Raw genomic sequence first — 19,956 nt, 5'->3', positions numbered from 1 at the left:
TGATTCTTCAGGTCAGTGGGTTTCTTTCTGAAGAGGCCCTATGGATGTTGTTGACTAGCTCCTTTTCTACATTTGGTGGCGTGGATGGACTCATCTAACTTTAGGCATCTAAGGGACATGATTTGTTATTGCAGTTGCCCGTAGAGGTCACCTGTGCATTCTACCTCACCATGAAAGAAAACAGCATACCCTTGAAAAAACACCTACCTAACGATATTGGCACACTGTCCAAAGCACCACACTGTTTGGAGAACTTACATCTGCTGGCAATGGAGAAGTTAATCCTGACAAGCTACAGCATCACAGATTTCCACAGGAGAGAAGGAAGAGCATTGGAAACACTGAAGTGTTGGAGAGCTATAGGAACACTGAAGGGTTGGAGAGCTGTAGGAAAAACAACAAACACAGAAACGCAAGCACTGACCCAGCCCTTCCCAAAGCGGTCACAACACACAGGGAAGAGAAGCAAGTTGCTCTTCTGCCTCTCCTTGCTCTTCACCAGGATGAACACAGCCTCTCAAGCACTGAAAGCCAAGAACACATGCATGCATGCAATCAAACACGGTGCTCACTCACGTGATCCTTCTTCTGCCGCTTTGACCAAACTGGATTTTCTCATCTCCTTCAGGTTTGCATTGCTATCCTGACTCGACAGGCTGAGAGATGAGCCATCCAGGCTGTTTTGCTCGCTGTCATAGCTCTAGTTGGAAGGCATGTACGGGAGGGTAATGAGGTTGAGTGTTCAAGTGTTGTCAGCTGTTCCCATGTGCCTCCAAGAACATGCGAAGAAATCCCTGTAGTTCCCCAGGTAGCTTTTTGCGCAGTGTAGCTCAAATGAATGTGACTTGTAATTTACTGCAAGTCATTCATTTTCTTCATTGGTAATCTCGACAGGCCATTTTGGATGTGTGTTATAATAAAAGAAAATATAATGGACCTAACAGATTTTAATGGTGTGTTGTGACTTTTTCTCTGCTACCTGTGTGAGCAACAGCTGCAGAAAATTCAGCCGGATGGAACAGTGCCAGATTTGCTTATCAGGGCACACAGTGTAGCGTCAAAGTAATGTGCCTAGTACAGGTCAAAGAGCATAAGAGGGAGAGTACTGCAAAGCTGAATGATACAAAACATCTATTGTATTTGAAGAGTTACTGCAGATGTGTTCAGTGTCATTGTCCAATAAATGTGAGGCTCTTACCACACAGTGACACAATTAAAAAAAGTTATTAGCTTTTCCTCATTATGAATTAATATGAGCAATGGGGTAAGTGTGACCACAAGTATTCATAGCATTGTGTGCTGCATTTTTATGAGGGAGCATATGGCCATACTCATCCATGGTAACTCTTCTTACATCCACTCTGTTGTATTCAGGATGAGTCTGGCCCAATTTCACTGATGATAATTTTAGTGATAACTGTCAATTAAAAAGTCACTGTATTTTGCAAAATGGACTCCTTAAATACAATGGACTTATAATCAGCTGCTTTATTATGTTTCACTGTATAGAAGCAAGAGAGGTCTATTAATCTTGTTTGCTAATTTTAATTAGTGCATGTACCTTGAATTCCAATTAGCTATATTAGCCTGATAAAGCAATGGAGAATGTGCAAGTAGAAAGGCCATTTCACTAAAAACATGTGGTGCTTTGAGTGGTAGCAAACAGATTGCTTTTTGTGTTTGGACAGTGGTGGAAGAAAGAGCTGAAAAGATAAACCCATCCAGTGCAGTGAGGATGAAGTCAAAGGACCCAATATTTTGACTTGAGGATGTTGAATAGTGGGACCCATAACTAACCTACTTTGTGAGCACAGCAAGAAAATATACTCTACTGTGCATCAGCAAGGTACTTCGACTCTCAGCTGAAGAGTTGCACTTAGACTCCTTGATTTTTCTGTTGAAATTGCAAATTACAGAGCTAGTGATACTGGGCTGAGAGCGGCCATACTTTCAGCACTTGTCTGAAAATCACAAATTCATTTTGGACAAGTGAAAAAGCATACGCCCCTAATGATCTATCTTGGACTTCAACCAGATATTCAATCATTTTATATTTCTTAGTAGCAGTGGGATCGCAGCTTTGAGCTATAACCGTACCTGCTCATAAAGAGTACGCTCTATCTTTTTGTCCTCTTTCTTTTTAGAGAGCCAGCGTTCACACAGGAAAATGAACGACTCCTCTGTGGTCTCATCCAGGATCTCTACTTTTTCTAGGAACCAGTCAGGACCAAACATGCTATTGTCATGACGAATCTTGATCTTGTACAAAATGCCAAGGTCCACAGCCTGTATAGTAAACGTATCCTCCTGTGGAGCGTTCAATAGCAGTTGCTTCTGTTAATGAGCTCTCAACAGATCATCTACTGGACAAAAGCAAACAGAGACTACAGAGCACAATATGTGTTTAAATTCCATCTCACATGACTGTGTTTGGTTAAAAGCTTTGCAGCAGTCTATAGAGGCGTCTCTGTACGCTAAAACTGTTCTGCAGGGAAGTGTTTTGAAGCCTGCTTCTGCTATGAGGGGAGCTGCACAAAATGTCACTTTTACAACCAATTACAATATTGAATTCCTGGAATGTTACATCCTGGTTTTTAAGTTTAAGTAAGACTTTCTTTTCTAACCCAGTTAGATTGGTATAGGCAATCAAGATAAGAAAATCTTTGCCATCATTATGTCTGAATATTCTCATATAAGGCTGTGGATATGACTCATGGACTGACCACAGAGTACCACTTTTGGAGTTATTTTGTCAAATGTGGCCGCAGTTTAGGTCCCATCAGTTTATCATGCTCTGCGGTGAATTACAATATATACTATGTACATGCAAATCAGCTGCACACAGGCTATGGGAATGAGAGACCTTGGGTTTTGTGTGCTCTCAAAACTGCAGCTAACAATTCAAGCCAGTTTGTATGGAACAAGCTCATAATTTGTCTATCAGTGACTTCACAGAAACATCTACCCATGTGCTGCAGTGCCTGTCAGTCGTAATACCCAGCTGACAATCCATACAAAGCATTTTAAGAGGTAATGAACATGGTAAATGGAATCAATCAATTCATCCCTCATAGGAAAACTCATCCTATAAAAAAAGTCATGGACTGGTTAGGTTAAAGACTGTGAAACAGAAAGTGTTATTAACCCATTGCATTTGTACCTGTCCTCTTTCAAACTTGTTGAAGTTCATTTCAGATTTGCTGAGTTTTCTCTCTCCTGTGTCCCCCAGATCTCCATAGATATTTAGGAAAACATTAGCGTCTGTCCCAGCACCATAGATATCTCCAGTGAACACGCTAATCTTGTACGTGTGAACTGCAGAAAGAAAGAGACACATGATTTCTGGCCAGGTGAATTATCAAGGTCTACCTTAGATACTGAATTTACCTAAGAAAATGGTCCCAAAACTTTCTGCTCATCACTCAGTTCTTGGAGGTTTAAAAACCCCATATGCTTTATCCTTCCAGGCTTCTGATAATGATCCAAAGGTTGGGGAATCACTGGGCTGAAGTTTGCTGACTTTCCTTTTCCCCATCTAATCAATGTCTGTGTATTACTTTGATCACATAAAAATGCAGAGAATCATTACGGTTATTACTGTATGCGAAGTCGATAGAGGTGAGGGAACTCAGCACCTTTTCATACCGAGGCTCAAGGGACCTACATGTGAGAACAAGTGATTCAGTGTTTTGAATTCTTAATACTCCATCTTCCATAAACAAACTCCAGGGACTCAGATGTGCAATTACTACAAGAGTTAATGGCATGTATCTCTATAAATTCCCCAAACAGAAAGAGAACAGGTTTCTGGGTCCTTTTGCTGAGACAGTATTTAATTAAGGAAGTGTTGGAGCTGTACTGTTTAAGTACCCTTTTTCTTTAGTTGCTCAATGACGATCCAATAAAACCTCATCAAATCTTTAGTAATGTGCTTTACTAAACCTGTTAAATACTCCTATTTTTATTTTGCTACACTTTTCCCAATTATAGAGGGAAAACAAACAGTCACCAAAAGCATCCTTGCCAGGAAAACAATTAGGAACTGTACAAGTCTCTGATTACCCTGGTGGCATACAAGCCTTGGAGAATGCCTCCTTGCAAATCCCAGGGCAAAACAAATGAGGAAGAGGCACAAAGTCTTAGCTAGGAATCTTCTTTGTGCATTAAGAACATCAAAGAAAATATCTAAATTGTCTTTTTCTTCTGTACCTAGCTTTCCCAGTAAAACAGAGCCTATTCTGCTTCATAGTCCATGAAAGTTTTCCATCGATTTCTCTAAGAAATGGATCGTGACCACTCATCAGGCTAGGTGCAATGCCAGATTTTCTGGTTTGCCTCTTCGCATTATGTCCTATAGAATTACAGCTTCATATTTGCAAGACAACTGCTACATTAGTAATGAAGGAAGCAATGCATATAGTCTAATTAGTCGATTAATCCCTCTTTGGATTTTGCTTGCCAGTTCTGGAGACCTTCAGGACTGAAATGCAGTCTCCTATACAAAAGATGATCCTCCGAATACCACAAGCTGATTTTCCGTTGCTGTCATTTACACTGCATCAGTGCCCAAGATGTATGAGGACTCATAGAGATGCAGAAGATACAATTCCCATCCCAGATATTTTATATCTAAAGCAGAAGTTCCCAAACTTAGCCCTAGCTCCCAACCAAAAGAAATCTTCAGCCATCCAAAAAATCCTATTCCATAGATTGTAAAACTTGTTTTAAGGCTTTGCCTTTAGAAGGAAAAAATGAGTCACCTAGGTTAGTTAAGATGTGGTAACTAATGCAAGATAAAGCAACAGAAGTTAGTAAGTTAAAGAAAATGCCATGCAGGCATCTAGCCGTCATGCCACTTACTAATTGATATTAAAACTGTCTTTGCCTCCGCAGGAAAAAAGTCTCCCATGACCTATCACGTAGTTCCTAACAGGGGAAAAAGTACCCGTCTCTTCTACAGGCACAGTGCAAAGGCTCCAGCCTTCCTTACAGCAAGACACCTCTTCCCTTGGCAATGGAAAACACACGCAATCCATATAAATTCCACCCTGACAACGGTGTACTGTAAATGCAAATCACTCTGAGAGAAAAGAAACAGGGAGAGGAACGGTTTTCTCTGTTGAATCATTTTGTTGCCAGATGCAAGAACCAAGAATGAAGATGGCAGCTGAATTCTGTTTGCTTCGCTCAGGGTATAGGAACATTCACAACTTCTCTCAAAGGCGGAAGGAGCTCAGAGTGGGAAAAGGACATCCTAGAGGAAAAAGAGTTAGGAACAGCTGGGCATACAGAGAAGCAACGACTTTAGGATGAAACTTCAGTTCTTGTTCAGTTGCTTCATCTAGCAGGAGGACCAAACACTGAATGTGAACACTTTATTCTCCTCCCCAGAGGCACTTTAATGAAGTGAGGGTGGCTGCCCTCAGAGGGTGACCATAGGTACCTGAAGAGCAGCGGGAAAAACAGCTTTGGAAGGAAAGAGGAGCATAAATCAGACTGGTAGGGTAGGAAAGGAAGAGGCAGAGTGCACAGGGCAGGTGAAATTGGGCAAAGAAAGATGTTTGCCTAGCCTGGGAGACAAGGACAAGATGGAGGAAATTCATTAGGCATCAGAGGAGATGTACAAACTATGTCCGTGTGAAAGTGTGTCTGTGACAGGTTTATAAATGCCCTACAGGAAAATAATGGTGGTATTGTACAGAAGTGCTTCAGGTATGAGAGAGGCCAGAGAACAGGAAGGGAAAGAAATGTGAGCAGTTGTACCAGCGTTGCATTTGCTTGAACCACACATCCAAATGTTTTGTTCCAAAAAATCAGATAAACAGGTCCTTACATACTCCGAGGGTTGTATTACCTTCTAATGGGTCTTCAACTTCTTCCTCTATCTGCTTGAGTGTCCCATCCTTCATGAGTTTTTCAGTAAAAATATGAGATGGTACCAGTTCTCTGACAATCTCACCATCCTCTTCAGACTTTGCAAGCCATCTTTCACATGGAAATGTGACAGTTTCCGAGCCCTGAAGTAAACATGACAGAGACAAACTCTTCAACACAAAGTGAACGCATGTTGGCATTTTCCCTTTGAAAATACTCTGACATGGAAGCAAGAATTTTCAACTCATGTATGTATGCATGTGTATGTAGATGCAGACCTGAAATAGTACATAGAAATATATTTTCCCCAGAAAGATGACATCTGAGGGCTCTGAGAAGCAGAACTGAATGTGTAGCAGAGAACAGTATTCCCAATGGCTGCGTGAGACTGGCTGTATGATCCAGTAGATCTCTGCCCTTCCCAGTTTTTGATCTCGCAAATTCCTAATCAGGACTGCATCATTCCCACTGAAGCCGTGTTTTACTGAGCCTCTGCAATCCCTCTTCGATCTTTTTTCAGGCAGCATTCTCTTTGAAGTCGGTAGGGGTTTTTTTCTGAGTCAATACTTCAAGATTTTGCCCTATAATTCTGTGACTCAAGCTGGTTTCCAGGCAATTCCCCTACGTGCATTAAGGGGAGAAAAATAGCGATTTAATTTTTGATCTTTTGTTTTGACTTCACTTTGGTGGAAACAAATATGATTTCTATCATCAAACAAACAAAAACAATGGAACATGTGTTTTCCACTTGGTAAACAAAATCAGTCCCAGACCACTCATTAAGAACAGACTCCTGTAAGGCCTCCAAGATGGTAAGAGGCAGGCAGCTTCCTGTGCGCTGGGCACCCCAGGCGATGTCTCCATAAAGAAAGGGGCATGAGACATCATGCAACTTGCAGAGCCCACAAGACTGAACAGGAAAAAAAAAAAAAGTTACTTTTAATCTCACAGTAACTAAGTGAAGGAAGAAAAAAAAGGCCCTTTCTTTACTGACAACTTCAGCGTTTCTCTCCTAAGTAGCACAGGGGCTTTCTGGTGTTTGCAGTACTCTGTCTGCCACCGTTTTCATGTATAACATACATATGAATACTGTCCACCTTAATTACTCTCATGTAATTATTTATCAATCCAACACAGGGCCCTTTCTTTGCTCTTTTTACAATTTAAACACTAAAAAATGAATATATAGTAAAAAGAAGGGAATAGCTCTCACTGTAGCAATATTGAATATTGTTATCGCTGCGTACTACAGCTGCCGGATCCTGTCCTCCCTGACACGGTCACTGGGGAGGAATAGGTTGCGCACCTAAGGTCAGAGACCCGTTCCAGTCACCACTAACCTGGTACGAGCAGGTCATCGTACCGCTGCACACAGATCCCAGGGAAGGCGAGCTGCAGGAGCTGAACCCCTCCAAGGGCCTGGTGTGATCGAGTTTCCTGAGTCTGCAGCAGAACCAGCTGTCCTGGTTTTGGCTGGGATAGAGTTAATTTTCTTCCTAGCAGCAGGCATAGTGCTGTGTTTTGGATTTAGTAGGAGAAGAATGCTGATAACACACGGATGGTTGAGTTGTTGCCAAGTACTGCTTACACCAGTCAAGGACTTTTCAGCTTCCCATGCTCTGCCAGGGGCACAAGAAGCTGGGAGGGGGCACTGCCAGAATAGTTGATCCAACCTGACCAAAGGGCTATTCCATACCACATGGCATCATGCTCAGTATAGAAACTGGGGGGGCGTTGACCGGGGAGCAGCGATCGCTGCTCGGGAACTGTCTGGGCATCAGTCGGCAGGTGATGAGCAATTGCATTGTGCATCACTTGCTTTGTATATTATTATTATTATTATTATTATTATCATTATTATGTTATTATTATTATCATTACTATTTTACTTCATTTCAATTATTAAACTGTTCTTATCTCAACCCAGGAGTGTTTCTCACTCTTACTCCTCCAATTCTCTCCCCCATCCCATCGGGGTAGGGGGAGTGAGTGAGCGGCTGCGTGGTGCTGAGCTGCTGGCTGGGGCTAAACCACGACACCATCCTTTGAACCCACGCAGCCCAAACCTTCTGCTGTCAATAAAACACCATTTCTCCTCCTCTCTGCCCCTCCCTGCAGTGCTGCTGCTTAACCCGAGGCTTGCAACGTTTAACTCCATAAGGCGGTTTGGAGAGGGACTTGTACAAAACGGCGTCAAACAAAACTGGCAGCACTTTAGATGATTTCAGGTATTTTGCTTTCAAGTGTTATTTGTGCTGTGTAAGCAAAATACAGCACCTAATGACTGCCCACACCACTACTCCTGCCTCCTCATTTCTGTGCTGGCTGTCTGGCCACATAACCTGTATTATCCCACTGTATGCTGAGCCGACGAACGGTGCTTAGCTCCCCACCTACAGTCTGGGAAGAGAGGGCTTTCCAGAACAATGCTTCAGTGCTGAATCTCTCTCCTCCCAGTCGAGATCCCACTTCAGTCATGTCTCTCACTCTTAAACATTCATAATGTTAGCTGTACGTGCCATTGATACGAACACTGTTTATTTGGTAACAGGATATCTAGGGACTTGAGTGCCTGCACAGTGGGGCATAATGTGCAGTTACTGCAAAAGTTAATTGTATCATTATTGTTAATCACCATGTCATTGCCACAGTTTTTATTGGAGTTTCCTTGTTAGTGAGAGCATTCATATTTAAGTAACGTAAAGTGCACTGGTTTATGTTACCCACGGTAAAATCCTCTTGCAGCTCCGAACAGAATTTGTTTCATTAGAGACTGAGTCTGGCCCTAAGCTAGAAGCAGGGTGTGATAGTGTGCTAAAAGTCAGTGCTTTGCTCTTCTCCAAGTTGTAACAAATGAAATATAATTATCAGATATAATTGGCATGCCAAGACAGAGCTTTATTGGCATGCAACAATCCTAGTTTCCTACCCAAGTGCTTTCAATTTAATCTGAAAAGGTACTGACCTCATTTTTCATTTGCAGCATTACAGATACATCTAGACACATCTTAGCAGTCTAATCAGGTAGCACAGCTTTTAGAAGCGTTGGCAGCATATTGCTATTCTGTGGCAGGTCATAATATCCTGCAGCTGATCAACGGCATCATGCAGTGCTCTGCTTTCTTCTTTTTTCCCATGCCATAATCAAAAGATCAGCAGAATTGTAAATCTCTCCATTTTTAAGTTGTTCACCGTTTTCCTCCCTTCCTCCACCTTCCCAGGTTTCTCACCGTCTGTCCTTCAAAGCTGCTGTAATGACTGCAGAGCTGTGCAACCCTGAGAGCCTTTCTGGGCTAATGGAAAAGCACCAACATGGAGCTCTTGGGAGCTTCCCAAAGTGTTCAGTTAAAGGTAAGTGTAGAAAGAGGCAGCCCAGGAATCTCTTTTCCCTTGGTTTACATACCTTTGTGCATCCCCCTCTTCATCTTCCCTAGCCTATGACCAAAAACAGTATCTCCAAAAACAATGACATCTTGTTCCTTAACCCAATGAAGCTGTACAAGGCAAGGGTTAGTCAATACACACATAGAGGGTCTGATAATAACAGACTGGCAAAAAGGTGAGCATAAGAAACAGCCAAAGGGTATTGGCTTGTGAAGAAGCTCTCACAGGAGGATACAGGTTTGAGCATGATGAGGAAGGTTCAAGGTAGACCTTTGAGTTGCTCATGAGGCAAAGAAAGTAAAACATATCCTGGAAATTTTGAAGGAGGAAGCAAGATGAGAAGTAGGTTCACTATGACGGAGCAAGCTGTGTTTACACCAACACTTGATATTAGAAGTCACTTCAGGAGGGGCCAGACCTAAGCACTGAGGTGGAGAAGAAAGCTGGCATCCCTTTGGAATAAAAGGGGAAAGGACAAGACAGAGGAGAGAGCCCAGGTGTTCCCAGACACAGCTACTGCTCCAGTTCTGAACTGGTCCTAAAGAGATGATTTTCTTCTGAACTCCCCTGCAGCCAGATTCATTCCTGTTCCTACAGCCGCATCTGAAAGCAGGGCCGAGGAACAGTTTCTTATGTGGACAAGATCAAGATGACCAATCTGGCCACGCTGCCTTAATCCTGTTGACATGAGCAACCAGAAGTCCTAGGATCTAACTTGATGTTTTTTATACGAGTGCTTCAGGGACTTGCACTGACAGGCATTTTGCTTGTTTTAATTGTACTGGCTCCCTGCATTTATTCTTCCAGAATTAAGGGACTGATGAAATTATTTCTTGTCCATGTTTAGCAACAATACTTTTTATTTTAAAATGGCACACCCACTTCCCACTTCCTTCCCTCTGATCGTTGAAAACAAAACTACATATGAAAATATGAAGCTTTGGCCTCTCTTGTCACCCAAAACCACCATTATGTAAGTTAGCCTCGGGCACTCTCTGACAGTGGTGTAGTGCAGCACAGGGACATCTGCTCAGCCCTGTGATTCTTTAGCTGTATCTGCACAGTGATGGGTACAAACTCAGGAATCTCCCCTCTCAGTCCAGCAAGCAAGTCATGATAACGTTGCCTCCAAACTCAGCAGACAGATCGCTCCTTCACACAAAAGATAAAGAGTAGTGAAGACCTCCAAAAGGCTGAGGAGCAACATCACTGCTTTGCTCCCATCCACTGCCAGGAGGCAACAACTCCATTCTAGTCAAAAGGTACGATGAGAAAAGCATTTTTTAAAAAACAATGATTGCAGGGTCTTATAATCAACATTTGAAGGATAAAACATGGTAATACATGTTTGTTGTCCTCAGGTCCTCAAGCTCTAGCAAGTTCATTAGTGTGCATTGTTCTTTAGGGAGTCATTTGGCACTGTTAATCTCACTTTGTATACAGAAGATGCTCTTTGGGAAATGGAAGTGGCTGCTAATGGAAACATATTGCAGAGTGCTGGGATTCGCAGCCTACCTTTCCATTTGGCAACAGTCTCCGAATCGCCACACGGTCCAAATGCCATCCGGAGTTCAGTCCTCCACCCTTGTGTCCTATGCGAATCTTTTCGATAATGTCACCAACATCCTCCAGCTAGAGAAAAAAGAAAAAAAAAATAAAATAAAAGAGAAAGATTGTGGCAAGAACAACAGGTGACTTTTGAGACACTACTTCTTTAGCTTATGTTCTATTCTTCCAGTCTGTATGAAGTCCAGGGGAGCAAATATTAACGTTGATGTCAATTATGCCCTAACTTGCTTTTTAACTGAAGGGTTTCCCTGAACTTCTGTTCCAAAAATGGAGAGAATCTTGCTCTACACAAATTACCCACTGTTTCAGATAGGTTTGGCTGCAAAAGAGCAATCTTGCATCTCAGGCTTCTCTGTATAAGTGGGAATGAAGGTAATTTTTTAGAAATTGCAATGCTGCTGCAGCTTTAATTGTTCTTTTTACATCCCTTTCCTTTTTAAACACTTAATGTGCACTGTTATAACACCAGAAGAATAGCTTTGAGGTCAAAGTACAATATTAACAGCCTGGCATTTTATATTATCTCTCTCCTGTTCCACCACAGAATCCCAATGCCATTCTGAGCAAGTCAACAAGATCACTATCTTATGAAGTGGCTACTGGTTTTTTATGCCTCACCTTATTACTTGAGTAATTTGTTACTAGTTCATTACTTTTAAGTCACCTCCCTTCCAAAGGCGTGAACAGGAAAAATGATATTTGCTTCTAAGTAATAGCTTTTGGTTATTTCAGTGCAAGCTTTTGTACAGTTGGCCTTTAAAAAAACAAGGCTGGCTGCAAACCTCCTTTGCACTTAGGAGAAGCACACTGAGCTGTCTTTGTGTCCATAGGGACTTGGAGTCTTTTTTTTCTTGGAAACGTGAGAAAACTGAACATCTCAATTTCCTCCACTGGAGACTACTCCCTTCTTCTCTTCCCAGCTGACAGAATTGCCCCATACTGAGGAAAAGACATCATTAATTTTAGGAGACTCCTTGACTCAATGAGACTGACTGCACTACTCAAGGAGTTCACACTCCAGACGAACTGCATTTGACTTCACCAGCCCTGCCCTGACTTTAGACAGCATAAGCAGCAACTGCAAAATAATTAAATGTTCCAAACTAATTTCTAAACCTCATGCATGCACACAAGTATACACTAGAGGAAAATTATTTTCTTCCTCCTTTGTCCTGTCCAAATACTCAGTTTTCAATGAGGCGTTTAATCAATACATAGCAATAAAGTGATGCTTGACCACTAAAGATCTGTGTTAAAGAAGTGGTCTTTGCTGCATGCGTCTCCAACAAATCATTACTTGGGAGCATAGCCAAGACCAGTCTCTAATTTTTTTCACCTCTTTTGCAGAATACAAAATGGTAGGGGCAGTTAAAAACCCTAAAACAAATGGGCAATTCTCAGTTTGTGTTTCCTGAGGTGCCCAAATTGTTTTTAAGGTCTGTTGAACTCCAAATTATGGCTCTACACAAGTAGGTGAAAGAAGAATATATTTTGTTTCATCCCCATCTCCTGCAGCAAAAGGAACTGGGGAAGAGAGAATGAAGTTTGGGGACAGGTTAATATGATGTTATAAATCTGGAGAACAAACTGCATTTTCATGCACTTCATCTAAGGAAAGTACTGATGTTTCAGATTCTACCAAACCTAACATAAATCTTGTGGAATAAAGAAATAACAACACTGCTCAGTTTAAGATTTATACCTATGGATTAATGCAACATCTATTATGAAAAACTGTGTGGAAACTCCACCAAAATAAGTCTCACTCTTTGTTTTTAAGGAATCACACTGGGGATTTATTTTATGATTCATGCCATAACACAACAGTGTAGGCTGGAAGCATTTTAACTTGTTAAAAAGTTTGGTTTAAGATTTGCCTTCAATTATTTTACAAAACCAAACCAAACTCAAAACACAGAGAGGTTGTGCGGTCCTCTACAAAGTCAGTGCTGATGTTGCATCCAGGGAGGGAAGGTGAGGACATGAAGCAATACCAAAAGAATATGCCAGAGCAGGACTGCCTATATTTTTGCCTCTCACAAATTCTCAGCAATAACAACATATTAGGAACTGGAGTTGCTGAATACTGTAGATGTGAATGAGCTCATTTACGTGCACTAGTTTAGTATTTACATACAGTTGTGCAAACACTTCAGGAAATATTTGATAAGATCTTTCAAAAAGTTAGCCTCGGGTATTCAAAAATCATGGTGTCTGCAGCAAAGTAACAATCTCTCTGTCCAAGGATACAGAGAAACTGAACATGATGCTTAGGTTGCCACAGAGTTAGAAAAAATGAACAGACCATCCACCCCAAATGAAGTGCTACGTAAGTAGTGAGCACCATGGACCAGATCCTTCAACATAATCTGCTGAAACAGAAACACGAAAGGATGCATAGGGACCTCAAACACAAGGCAGTTAGTTTCAGCGATACTACAAGCATTTGTTTCCTGTTACCTTTCAAAGTATTGCAACCTGCAAGAAAAAGCAAATATGCAATCAAATAAGAGTGATAAGGAGAGGCACACACATTAGACCTGGCATGCATGGAGACTGACACCCGCTCTTTACCAAGTATGGTCTAGGAAATGGAAGATGTAAAGACCTTCCAAAGTGGCTCTTAACTTTGCGTGGAAGAGCAAGCCTCCATATCCATGTATTGGTACATCTCAGCTCCATGATAACATTGCACCAGCCTTTACAAGGCTTAACATAGCGTTAGGCTACAGGGACACTGCATGTTGATGCCTCTGAGTTGCTGCTAACTGGAGGTCAGTGAGAAAAGATTTGATCCAGTACACAGTAAGTCTATTGTAGAACAGAGTTTTGAACCCCCATTCTTTGAGTAAAAGAGCTGAACAGCTTTCCCTAAAAGAGGAAAAGTTCCCACTTCACTCCATTTTTCTCTTCTTAATCCCCTTAGGGCAACCAAAGATGAGAGTGAGCATCTTTGATCTTACCTCCACAATGAACTGATTCACCGAGTTCCTTTCAAAATACATCCTTTGCTCTCTCTTGTTGAGGCACAGGGATTTTTGCCGAGTGCAGATCCCGTCGCTTCCATAGAGAACAATGAAGACATCTGCATCCGTGCCAGCTCCAAAGATGTCGCTGGTGTAGACTGTGATCTCGTAAGGAACAACTGATTTAGGAAATGGCAGAAAATTAAAACAAACCAACAAAAGTTAGCAAGCAGTATGCCAATGCTCCTAAGAATATTTTAATGAAACAACAACTGGATTAGAAAACTCAACAGTTAAAGAGGACAGGGTAGGAATCACACACTTGTGGTCATTTAGTTATCAAGCTGGTCAGGACTATAAGAATCCAGAGGAACTTCCTTTAACCCTATAAAGCCGATTGACCTTGATGCATGTTCATTTACTGAGATTTTGGGGTTAATCACGTGATCAGAAAGCACTCAGTAGATTTATACCTGCCATCTAAAGTTACTGAAGCAGGATTTACTTCAACAGCTCAAGTCTTAAAGCAAAACATGAATTCACAAATCTTTGAGCAACTAGGCAGATGGATGACGTTAAGCCAGCTGGAGGCAGTGTGTAAATATTCAAGAGAACCTTATTGATAAAAAAATCTCCTATTATTTCATTACTAAACAAGTGACAGGAATCAATCATAAGGAAAAGAAATAAAACTCTCTGCTGTCCACTCTGATCTAGTTTTCTCTTAGTAATACTTTCTCTTTAACACCAATGCAAACAGGTTAAATTACTACCAGATCAATGGTGACTGCAGAACATTAAGGATCAATCCCCTAAATGCTTCCTTATTCTGTTCCCTTGGTTTCTCCAAAATGCCCCATGACCCCAAAATCTGATGCCTCCTTTTGTCCTTTTCTATCTTCACAGCTTCTCAGTCCTGAGTCCTGCATGACTCGGACTTGCTCAGGAATAAGACTGACCCAGGAATAAGACTGGGGCTCTCTTCCTGGCTCTGCTACAGATTTGCTGAATATCCTTAGCCAAGTCACTTCCCACCTCAGTTTTCAAGTTGAGATGGTGTTTAGCTCACAGAGTGAGGGACCTATGTTCAGATGTCTGCACGTCAAATAGGTGTGTACATGTAATCACTGAAGTCAGTGGAGTTTGGAGAAAGAGTCAGACAAGCAAATGCAGGTATCTTCCCTAGGGTCAGCTGAATCAGTCAAATCCACCATCTGTGAATGACCAAACATCTATTGATGATAATGGGAAATCAGACACTCCACTGTCATGAGGACATGTAAACTCAGGTGTGCCATCTGGCAAACTGAATCCTGTCCCTATCTTTTTTAAATCCTTCCTGAAATCTATAGATGAAAAATGCCAGGTAAGACTTGCGCACCACTGATTAGCTGAAGGGACTTCTCCTGCCCCAAGCAGACACAATCCCTGGTAGTCCACATCACTACTCAGAAGCACAGCCTTTGACACCCAGCTTCCACCATTTCCCATCCTTCACTACAATCTTCTCAGCTGCTTGTCATCTGCATCCTCCTGCACTGCATCGACTTCAGTCATCTTTGCTATTTACGCTACAGTACTTTGTGCTATATTTCAGATCCAGCATCTCCGTTAGGCTAAAGAGCAGGTTTCTGGCGCCGTATCTGTTAGTTGGAGTAATTCTGATTATGCGTATCAGAAACTAATCATTCATTAAAAACCCAGGCTCTCTAAATACGGCTCTCAGGAGAACAGAGGTGAAGTAGTTTTCTTCTACAGAGAGTCAGCCTGGAGGTACTTAATATTCTTTCTGTCCAACTCAATGAGATCTGCTCTGCTGTGCTGCAGGTAAACTGGAATAGTTTCTCCAATATGTAAGAGAGGAGAAAAAAATCCTGGCGACCAAAAATCACATGCTACACATGATGAATTAAAGATGATCTTCTCCGCTGAAGTCCGTGGCACTTGCTCTTGTTGCTTGAATATTAACGTCACATTAGAACTGAATCAGCAAAGCGGCACTGTAACAAGGTCACTAGCAGCACAACTTTCAGCTGTCAGACTCCCATTTCATTTACATAGCACTTTTAAAATTGTATCCCCACAGGCATGATTTTAATTGGACTGCCGATGACATGTTTTCATCGTTTGTTCAGCGTGAAACAATTCTGGCACGAGTCATCATAAAACAAATCAAACCGTTTTAGTTACCTCTGGCAAACGTAAACCCCCAGGTTAATAGTTAGGAAGCCAGAATGCAGTAAATAGCACAGTGGGAACGGTTTAAATGGTGAAACAGCCTAAGCTGACACTGAGTCTGGTGCAATCTTTTTGCCAGAGAGGCCTGACTATTTTCAAAGGCTGAATGTGGACGGCTGACAAAAATCAGGTTTACACAACCTAGGTACTCAAAGGCACAGTATGCCAGAAACTCTTACATCACTGTAAAATACGGGGACATGAATACGTTATATAGTCAAGATCCGCATCAAAATATATATTGACTGGCATAAAATGGACAAACCTGTTGAGAAGCACATACAAGGTCTCTGGGTTACATTCACTCCTATGAACGTATTCACTACATCTATCTACAAAAGTATTTTCTCCAACATAAAGACTGTTATGTTTTCCAGCTGACTGACGAAAGTGAGGAAGGGAGCAAAGAGTATCCATTCCTCTGCTCCAGAGAGTTTATGTAAATAAAGCAAGACATGAGAAATAAAAAATACCTTGGTCAAAGCATGGGGGAGGCACAAAGAGATAATGTTAGCAGATCCTTAGAGAAGAAAGATGATTTTATGTTACAGACTGCAGGATATGAGGATCTGGACATTGGAGGGTAGGCCAGCCAGTGCGAAAGAGACCTTTAACATGAACCGCAGTGTTGACAGTAAAAAAGAAGGAGCCAAAGCAGCTGATAGTCTTTTGTGTGGTTATTCTCTCAACTACTTATGAAGAAGGAAATTGAGACAGAAAAAGAGAGATTGGGCAGCTCTAACTTTTGATGTCTAAATAAGGAACTGCGGGAGGTACAGCTTTTGATACTATCAATGCATAAAATGAGGGATGCAATGAGATAGGAAACGTCCAGAGTGACCTAGGAAGCACCTGGTAGGGCATGGGGTGGAAATCAACTCTCAGGTCCCAGACCTCATCCCTCATCATTGTGGCATCCAGCCCAATGAAGGGAAAAGGCAATTTTGATAGTCCCCTGAAGGTAGGCCAGGAAATCATAGAATAGAATCATAGAATCATCTAGGTTGGAAAAGACCTTTAAGATCATCCAGTCCAACCATTAACCTACACTACCAAGCCCACTCTAGACTAATCAAGGGTAGACCAGACTAAACCATATCCCGAAGTGCCACATCTACCCGTTTTTTAAACGCCTCCAGGGATGGTGACTCCACCACCTCTCTGGGCAGCCTGTTCCAATGCCTGACCACCCTTTCCGTAAAGAAATTTTTCCTAATTTCCAGTCTAAACCTCCCCTGGCGCAGCTTAAGCCCATTTCCTCTTGTCCTATCGCTAGCTACTTGGGAGAAGAGACCAACACCCACCTCACTACAACCTCCTTTCAGGTAGTTGTAGAGAGCGATAAGGTCTCCCCTCAGCCTCCTCTTCTCCAGGCTAAACAACCCCAGTTCCCTCAGCCGCTCCTCATAAGACTTGTTCTCCAGACCCTTCACCAGCTTCGTTGCCCGCCTCTGAACACGCTCCAGCACCTCAATGTCTTTCTTGTAGTGAGGGGCCCAAAACTGGACACAGTATTCCAGGTGCGGCCTCACCAGCGCCGAGTACAGGGGCACAATCACCTCCCTGCTCCTGCTGGCCACTGCATTCCTGATACAAGCCAGGATGCTGTTGGCCTTCTTGGCCACCTGGGCACACTGCTGGCTCATGTTCAGCCGGCTATCTACTAACACCCCCAGGTCCTTTTCGGCCAGGCAGCTTTCCAGCCACTCCTCCCCAAGCCTGTAGCGTTGCATGGGGTTGTTGTGACCCAAGTGCAGGACCCGGCACTTGGCCTTGTTGAACCTCATACAGTTGGCCACGGCCCATCGATCCAGTCTGTCCAGGTCCCTCTGCAGGGCCATCCTACCCTCGAGCAGATCGACACTCCCACCCAATTTGGTGTCGTCTGCAAACTTACTGAGGGCACACTCGATCCCCTCATCCAGATCATTGATAAAGATATTGAACAAGACTGGCCCTAAAACAGAGCCCTGGGGAACACCGCTCGTGACCGGCCGCCAACTGGACTTAACACCATTTATCACTACTCTCTGGGCTCGGCCACCCAACCAGTTCTTTACCCAGCGAAGAGTATGCCTGTCTAAGCCGTGAGCTGCCAGCTTCCCGAGGAGGATATTATGCGAGACGGTGTCAAAAGCTTTGCTAAAGTCGAGGTAGATGACATCCACAGCCTTTCCATCATCTACCAGGCGGGTCACCAGGTCATAGAAGGAGATCAGGTTGGTCAAGCAGGACCTGCCTTTTGTGAACCCATGCTGGCTGGGCCTGATCCCCTGGTTGACCTGTACTTGCCTGTGGAGTTCGCTCAAGATGAACCTCTCCATAATCTTCCCTGGCACCGAGGTCAGGCTGACAGGCCTGTAGTTCCCCGGGTCCTCCTTCCGGCCCTTCTTGTAGATGGGCGTCACATTGGCAAGCCTCCAGTCATCAGGGACCTCCCCTGTTAACCAGGACTGTTGATAGATGATGGAAAGTGGCTTGGCAAGCTCCTCCGCCAGCTCCCTCAGTACTCTCGGGTGGATCCCATCCGGCCCCATAGACTTGTGAGCGTCCAGGTGGCATAGCAGGTCATTAACTGCTTCCTCCTGGACTATGAGGGCTCCATTCTGGTCCCTATCCCTATCCTCTTGCTCAAGGGCCTGAGTACCCTGGGGATGACCGGTCTGGCTGTTGAACACAGAGGCAAAGAAGGCGTTAAGTACTTCAGCCTTTTACTTGTCCTCGGTGACAATGTTCCCCCCCAAATGTTTATCCACAACTTGACATGAGGCAGATTGGGGAGGGACAAGTCAAATACAGTCCCAGGGCTGTGAGTTCCCTGCACACAGTCAAGGATGCACATGTGAAAAGGGAAAGAGAAGGCTACAAAATAAACAAAATAATGTTTCCAGTCATTTATTTCAAGAAAGCTTTGTTATCTGATTCTCATTTTTCTGGAGACAGGAAAAGAAGTCGCCTGAATAGAAGAGTTTGAGGTGCCATAGCAGACTTGAAAATTGTAAGCTTAGTAGTCTGAAGGAGCTCTTAAAAGGCACTGGGTTTATCCCAAACATTAATTTAGAGGGGAGTGAAGTGAAAAGTAAGGAAAAATTGGAGAACCCTAAAAGAGGCAGACTGCTGCAACACTATCAGAAAAGCACGACACTGAAGATACTCTGGAAGAGGGTCTTTCAGCAGGAGAGGGGTGTGCAATGCCAAAGGCACTGGGAGAACCAAGACTTGTAAGCAAGACCAAAGTGTCTGCTTTGACAACAGAAACAGCAATATTAGAATGGAACAAGATCAAAGGGAAACTGGAGACAAGGAAGACAGCTTGAAATGGACTGAAGACTTGGAGATGAAAGGGCAAGAGGGAGCAAAACGACACAGCCACATGGCTTCTAATGACTCTCTGATCTGGGAAATATAGGAAATGTTAGTCTGTAGCACCCAGAGGAACCTTCTTGTAGTAATTGGAATAGTTGGCATGTGACGTATTTATAAATTTTTCAAAGCAAATTCAGTGGAGAGGCCAAGCCTATAAAACTGCATGAGCTAGTGAGATTTTATCGTCTGTAACGATGGGTGTATCTTGAGGAAATGGTGTTCTGCTTACATGGGATATATTCTGTTGTCTGCAGCTCTGCAGGGAAGATAATTCTCTCAATGGCTCCATCATCCTCTGATTTATCCAGCCAACGGCCACAAGGGAACTTGAGGCACTGTCCTAGTGATGGGGCATCAATCTCCACCCACTCCAGAAACCAGCCAGTTGAATTACCTGTGGTTGGAGAGATAACAGTGAATAACCCACAAAGCCTTTACAGACAACAGCAAATGAATCATTGCATTCCAGACCTCTAAGAAATAAGTCTTCCTCTCTTTTGACAATGGAAAAATAGAATAGATACCATAAATATCATTGCAAGCGATTGTCCAGGTTTGA

General features: G+C 42.9%; 1 protein-coding gene across 1 annotated transcript in view; it reads right to left on the bottom strand.

Annotated features, from left to right (window-relative positions):
• The window catches only part of LOXHD1 (lipoxygenase homology PLAT domains 1), a 155,214-nt gene that overhangs the window by 51,791 nt on the left and 83,467 nt on the right, over window positions 1-19,956 (bottom strand). The window contains exons 25-30 of the mRNA XM_075726325.1: window positions 13,791-13,972; window positions 10,774-10,890; window positions 5,855-6,017; window positions 3,161-3,315; window positions 2,098-2,307; window positions 577-700 (exon numbers count right to left, since the gene is read on the bottom strand). Of these exons, the coding sequence (XP_075582440.1) occupies window positions 577-700; window positions 2,098-2,307; window positions 3,161-3,315; window positions 5,855-6,017; window positions 10,774-10,890; window positions 13,791-13,972 (951 nt within the window). The remainder of the gene's footprint in view (window positions 1-576; window positions 701-2,097; window positions 2,308-3,160; window positions 3,316-5,854; window positions 6,018-10,773; window positions 10,891-13,790; window positions 13,973-19,956) is intronic.

The sequence above is a fragment of the Pelecanus crispus genome, chromosome Z (assembly GCF_030463565.1).
Source record: "Pelecanus crispus isolate bPelCri1 chromosome Z, bPelCri1.pri, whole genome shotgun sequence".
NCBI lineage: Eukaryota > Metazoa > Chordata > Aves > Pelecaniformes > Pelecanidae > Pelecanus > Pelecanus crispus.
This window is presented reverse-complemented; position numbering and strand designations above follow the sequence as displayed.